This window comes from Sapajus apella, unplaced genomic scaffold, assembly GCF_009761245.1.
Source record: "Sapajus apella isolate SASKATOON/1434 unplaced genomic scaffold, GSC_monkey_1.0 scaffold14, whole genome shotgun sequence".
Classification (NCBI taxonomy): Eukaryota; Metazoa; Chordata; class Mammalia; order Primates; family Cebidae; genus Sapajus; species Sapajus apella.
The window spans coordinates 13,136,800-13,143,028 of NW_022436954.1; the positions used below are offsets into that span (position 1 = coordinate 13,136,800).

The window sequence follows — 6,229 nt, forward strand, 5'->3', positions numbered from 1 at the left end:
CTTTATTAGGGTTTTGCAGGGGTTTTTTCACCAGGAAGGTTTTGCCCCAGCAAAACCTTCACACAGCCTTCACACAGCCATTTAAATCTTAGCCCAAAATGTGTGCTCAGGAAGGGCGTTTCCTAACCACTCAATCTAAAGTAGCCTCCATTCACTCTGTCTCATATCCCCCAAATTGAAGCCTCTGTATAGCACTTGCCTTTTTAAATTTATTCTATAATGTAAGCTCCATAAAACTTCTTTCCTGACAAACAGTAAATCCTCAGCAAATATTTATGGAAAGAAGGAATGGATGGATAGCATCAGATACTTATTAAGTAATCCAAGTCCGAACCAGGGACACCAAACAGTCATTTGCAAGAGATCGAAAAGAATGGGCTTTCCCAGCTTCTTACCACCTGAAGGCTCAAGTTACCCTTTGACTTAGGGCCTAGTTCCAATCAAATAGACAAGAAGGATAGCTGTACTGGAGAGAAAATGACCTATCTCTGGAAAATAATTAGATATGAAATCTTATTCCAAGATTATCACCAGCCTCTAACTCCCCACAGTAAATCCAGCACTGACAGCAGATCTACCAATTACCTAAGCGCAGAGGCAAGGGCAACTATCGTTAAGAACTCACTTGGCTCACAGGTTTCTTGGTTTTGCCCTCCTCTAAGCATTTTAGCAATAAATCATTCCAACAATGTTTCTATAATGCTTAGGGGGAAAAAATAAATTACACCAACTTCTATGATATGGCAAAAATATTTATTAATTTTTCTAAGTTTGAACTTTATCGGAAAGAGTCCCTCTAATTCACACTTTCATTTTAGATAAATGAGTAAGTACCATATGTGGAATAGAAAGCAGTGATGTTTAAAAAACCACATAGTAACACAGTGAAAGAAATGTAATTCTCAAGGGTCTTGAAGAATTCAAAGTGGTATCTTAGGTGATCTAAGAAACCAATTACAGTCTCATGGTTTTCCTTTTGGTTCAAGATTAGAAGAGTCAGGTTACCACTACCTGTTTTTAGAGGTAGAATATATACTTTCTACTAGTCCACAGTTTACTGGTCAGGTGGCCCCAAAAGAGTCTCTCAGCTCATCTGCCTCTAGGATGGCCAGATCTCTAAGTCCCAGGCAGCAAGGCTTCCTGTTGATCTCTACTTCAGATCCATGAAGCGGATGTCCATGATGAGAAGGAAGTTCTTAGGCAGTGGGCGGGGGGCTGGAGACAGAACAGTAAACACCTGATGCTCCAGGTCCACACTGGTCACCACAATGAAGCCAGCCACACTTGTCTCGGACAGGTTCTCCTCCGTCCCCTCGGCAGTGCTGACACTCAGTAGGTGGTGCACCATATCTCGGCCAGGAGTGACAGGTACTAGCTTGAGCTGATTATCCTCCTGAGACATGCCCAAAGGTAAACAGGAGTCTGGGATGGTGGGTGCCCCAACTTTGTAGATTTTCACATCTGAAAATTTCACATTGAAGGCATGGGGATAGAAACAGCCTCGGAATCCATAAAAATACTCACGGATACGCTCATCCCTACATTCCCGCCGGAAGTCCTTGGTGCGCTCCACCACACCCCCAGATTTAGGGAGCAGCACAGTGCGTACAAAGTGGGGGAGGTCCCGTTTCAGTTCATTGTACAGTCGTTCTTGATCCAGAACCACAACGACATCCACCTCGAAAGCTGAGGCTGCATGCACCAGAGCCTGGTAACCAGAGCCCTTGACCCAGCCACAGGTGTTAATGACACAGCCACTCACAGATGCCCTTCTGTTCACTTCACACCTTTGGTTGAACACATCTGCTAAACGAGATGTAATCTGCAAAAGAGAAGATCCAGGTAAGAACAAAAACACCCAGACAAACCTATGGCTACTTTGTTCCTCTTTAGAATAAGTGCTATTAGACATAAGAAAAATGACTTTTTTTTTTTTTGGAGAAGAAGTCTCACTCTGTCACCCGGGCTGGAGTGCAGTGGTGCAATCCCGGCTCACGGCAACCTCCGCCTCCTGGGTTCAAATGATTCTCCTACCTTAGCCTCCCGAGTAGCTGGGATTATAGGTGCCTGCCACCACACCCAGCTATTTTTGATAGAGATGAGGGTTCCCCATGTTGGCCAGGCTGATCTCGAACTCCTGACCTCAGGTGATCCACCAGGCTCGGCCTCCCAAAGTCCTGGGATTACAGGCATGAATCACTGCATCCAGCTTGAAAAATGACATTTTCTTTTTTTTTTTTTTTTTTTGGGACGGAGTTTCGCTCTTGTTACCCAGGCTGGAGTGCAATGGCACGATCTCGGCTCACCGCAACCTCCGCCTCCTGGGTTCAGGCAATTCTCCTGCCTCAGCCTCCCCAGCAGCTGGGATTACAGGCACGCGCCACCATGCCCAGCAAATGTTTTGTATTTTTAGTAGAGATGGGGTTTCACCGTGTTGACCAGGATGGTCTCGATCTCTTGACCTCGTGATCCACCCGCCTTGGCCTCCCAAAGTGCTGGGATTACAGGCTTGAGCCACCGCGCCTGGCCGAAAAATGACATTTTCAATGTTTGTAGTTTTGACCCCGTAATATAGATTTAATTTTTATGTTGCTACCTCTGCTTCCCGTTTTACACCCTAGGTGGAAATCTAACAAATTACAAAGAATAGATCCACAGAAATGTTTAATAATCTGAGGCTGACTTATATTTGGAACTGCCTTTTCTGAAATAATGCAGCTTTAACTAGTAAACTTCCCCACAGTTTCCTGCGCTGATAGCAACTCTTCCCTCCACCCGACCTTTCTCTGGCTCTGACCTTATTATAAAGCTTGATGTTGGTGCCAGGAGTGGTGGAACCAAAATGATACACGAGAGGAGCCTGGATAGAGAAACCCTCTTCCACATCTGCAGGCCGCTCAATGTAGAGGGCCCCCATGGTACCAGGGATGGACACGGAACCCTGGCCCACATCCAGCTCCACGTAAGTGGGACGGCGGCCCAAACGCACTGCATAGTTGAGCAGAAGGCGACACACTGTAGACTTGCCCACATCAGTGGGGCCCACTACCATCACTCGGGGGCCTCTCTCTTCTTCCTTTTCTGCTTGCCTCCGCATCTGTTCCAAGGCTGTGTGAGTGTTAAGGTAAAGCAGCATAGGAGTGTCCTTGGAGACATAAGCCACCTCAGTGCGGCCGCTCAGTTGCACAGAACAGCCATGCCAAGTGAAAACAGCCACCTTGGCACCAGCATCAAAGGTGAATTTCTTGTTTCGGGTCAGCTCTGTGCCAAAGATCTCTGCCATGCCAGTCAACAACTCCAACTGAACTGACTGAGATGCCTCCACCTCAAAGCGAAGTTCTGTTTCTCGCTCTAGTTCGAATTTAGTGGTTGGCTTCTTGTCATCATTAGTCTCTTCCCCCATCTCTTCTTCTGTGTAGCTGCTGCACCTAGAACACAAATTAAGTATCAGACCTAATTGTAAGTGAGTCCTCTGTTAAAAATCATCCAATGTGGCCAGGTGTGGTGGCTCACACCTGTATTCACAGCACTTTCAGAAGCCAAGGTGGCTGGATCACTTAAGATCGGGAGTTCAAGACTAGCCTGGCCAATGTGGTGAAACCCCATCTCTACTAAAATTTTTTAAAAAAATGTTTTTAAATTAGCCAGGCATGGTGGTGGGTGCCTGTAATCCCAGCTCTTTAGGAAGCCAAGGCAGAAGAATCGCTTGAACCCAGGAGGCAGAGGTTGCAGTGAGCCGAGATTGTGCCACTGCACTGCAGCCTGGGCAACAGAGCAAGACTCTGTCTCAAAAAAAAATAAATAAATCCTGCAATGGGCCGGGCACAGTGTATCAGGCCTGTAATCCTAGCACTTTGGGAGGCTGAGTTGGGTGGATCCCTTGAGACCAGCAGTACAAGACCAGCCTGGGCAATATGGTGAAACCCTGTCTCTACAAAAAAGGCAAAAAATGGCCAGGCCTGGTGGCTCACACCTGTAATCCCAGCACTTTGGGAGGCCAAAGCGGGTGGATCACCTGAGGTCAGGAGTTCGAGACCAGCTTGGCCAACATGGTGAAATCTCGTTTTTACTAAAAAATACAAAAGTTAGCCAGGCATGGTGGCAGGCACCTGTAGTCCCGGCTACTTGGGAGGCTGAGGCAGGAGAATCGCTTGAACCCAGGAGGTGGAGGTTACAGGGTTGTAGCGACCCGGTATCTCACCACTGCACTCCAGCCTGGGCAACAGAGTGGGACTCTGTCTCAAAATAAAAAAGGAAACAAACCAAAAAACCAAAGAAACCATGCAATGAATATTTCCCCTTACCTTGCTTTAATTCTCTCCATATTTCTTATCACCATCTGTCTATGTATTGTGTTTTCCCCACCCCCACCCCAGAATGTAAGACTTTACCCCCTCCATCGCTCTATTGGTAAACTCCTGACTTGAGAATGTAACAGATGCCCACACCCCATCCATCTGAGTCAACAGGTAAGGGTGTCTGCAATACGGATGCAAAGCAGAGGACATCAGGTTTGAACGCAGAAAACAGCATAAGCCTCAACTCTGCAATTACTAGTGGTATCTTTAGAGAATCACTTAACTTCTCTGAACCTCTGAAGCTGTCGACTGGAAGCACTTACACTTCCTCAAGTACAGTGTTCTTGGGGTTTATAGGAATTGCTGGAGAAAATAAAAGCACTTCGTAAACTAGAAAACGCCAAGGAAATGATATGAATTATTTCTGATCCTGGACCGCCGTTCTAGGTTCAGCATTTGTCCCAACCTCCCCAGACATCAAAACCTCCTTAGACCCCAAGAAGGCGACAGTTGCGTTCCTGTCCTTTTTTAACTCACCTACACAGCCAGGAGCCCAGCAGGTAAACCCAGAAGGTCCTCCCGTGCAGAACTTAAACCAAACTGCAAGCCGTTCTCGTCCGTACTCACGCCGGAAACAAACGCACTTCCGCACTCGCGCTGTGAAAGGACACGCGATAGCGCGCTGCCCCTTGGGACGTGTAGTTTTCTGGAACAACCGAGAGCGGATGCGCTCTCTCGGCCGCTCGGCCTTCTGGGAGTTGCAGTCAAAGGATTGTTTTGAATGTGACGCCAAAGGTGGGAGGGGCGGCGGCTGACTTTGTTCGTGAAGCCGGCGGGAGGGGTGAGGAGGTGTGACGCTTGCGCCCCAGCGTTGGGCAGAGACAGGTCCAGGGACCTGGCTTCGGCAGTGAGCGTCAAGCGGCGGGATCTCGCCCCAGAGTTCCTGCTCCCCTGCAGCCCAGGAAAGGGAAGGGCGGCCCGGAAGAGAGAGGGACTCACCGTCTAGGTCCCGTGACGGCCTGCTTGCCTGGACAAGCCACGAAGCACAAAATCTTGTTGGGGCAAGGGGAAACCTAGGGGTAGGGAAAGCGGAGGAAAACAGCCCGACAGAGGCTGCATGGAGCTGGCTTCTCCCACCTGACACAGTGCTTGGCACACGGAAGGCATTGAAACATTTTTTTCTTTAATAAGAAAATAAAAATCCGATGATTTCTTCCAGTTACAAGTCAGTCATTACCCAACAACCTCTCTCCCACAAAACGAGGATTTTTGTTGGAGACTCATTTGCCTCCATAAATCCCTGACAGTTACAGAAGGTCAGTCATTTGCTCCGCAGCCAACAGGTTCCACCACGTCTATAATCCTCTTTTTACTAAATTGGGCTTTGGAATCTTGTATTATTTGCTATACTGCTTACATCATTGTGTGACTTTGAGCAAATCACAGGCTTCATCTCACTGAGATCGTTTTTTTCTTTTTGTTTTTGAGACAGGACCTTGCTTTCTCACCTAGGCTGGAGTACAGTGCCACGAACATGGCTCACTGCAGCCTCGACCTCCTGGACTCAAGCCTGACATTGCTTTTGTTTGCAAAGTGGGGATAATAACAGTGCCCAACCTCTTAAAGTTGTTTTGACCATTGCAAGGTTGTGCCTGTAAAGTACTACCTACAATGCCTGTAATACAGAAAAAAATCTGATCTCAGCTTTTACATTTTTTTTTATAGGCTGTGGGGAAGGGGCTATAATACCATTCATTGGTGCAATACTTAAGGTTTTTCAAACCCTTTCAGGTATCTTCTTTCACAGCCACCCTGTAAAGTCAACTTTCTTGTATGCAATTTCAGACGGGAGAGGAGACTAAGATAGGTGCAGGGATTGGCCAAACATTCAGTCATTAGTAGAGCTAGGACTCAAACCCAAAGTTTCTGAG

General features: G+C 47.3%; 1 protein-coding gene across 3 annotated transcripts; it reads right to left on the reverse strand.

Annotated features, from left to right (window-relative positions):
- Nucleotides 1-734: 734 nt before the first annotated feature.
- Nucleotides 735-5,527, reverse strand: CLP1 (cleavage factor polyribonucleotide kinase subunit 1). 3 transcript variants are annotated; one of them, XM_032283356.1, is made up of 4 exons: nt 4,836-4,964; nt 4,578-4,688; nt 2,798-3,428; nt 735-1,822 (listed from the first exon to the last, which is right to left on the reverse strand). In XM_032283356.1, the coding sequence occupies exons 3-4, from the start codon at nt 3,401-3,403 to the stop codon at nt 1,151-1,153; spliced, it is 1,278 nt and encodes a 425-aa protein (XP_032139247.1). In that variant the 5' UTR covers nt 3,404-3,428; nt 4,578-4,688; nt 4,836-4,964; the 3' UTR covers nt 735-1,150. The 3 variants fall into 3 exon arrangements, with proteins under 3 accessions (XP_032139247.1, XP_032139248.1, XP_032139249.1); XM_032283357.1 differs by lacking the exon at nt 4,578-4,688 and having other exon boundaries at nt 4,836-5,527; XM_032283358.1 differs by lacking the exon at nt 4,578-4,688 and having other exon boundaries at nt 1,151-1,822; nt 4,845-4,966.
- Between the last annotated feature and the right edge of the window lie 702 nt (nt 5,528-6,229).

What these genes read in the sequence shown, in the direction of transcription:
- CLP1 (XM_032283357.1), bottom strand. Translation starts at nt 3,403, where the DNA reads ATGGGGGAAGAGACTAATGATGACAAGAAGCCAACCACTAAATTCGAA. An exon ending in ACATCAAGCTTTATAATAAG is followed by an intron (nt 1,823 to 2,797) that starts GTCAGAGCCAGA and finishes TCTCTTTTGCAG; the next exon opens with ATTACATCTCGTTTAGCAGA.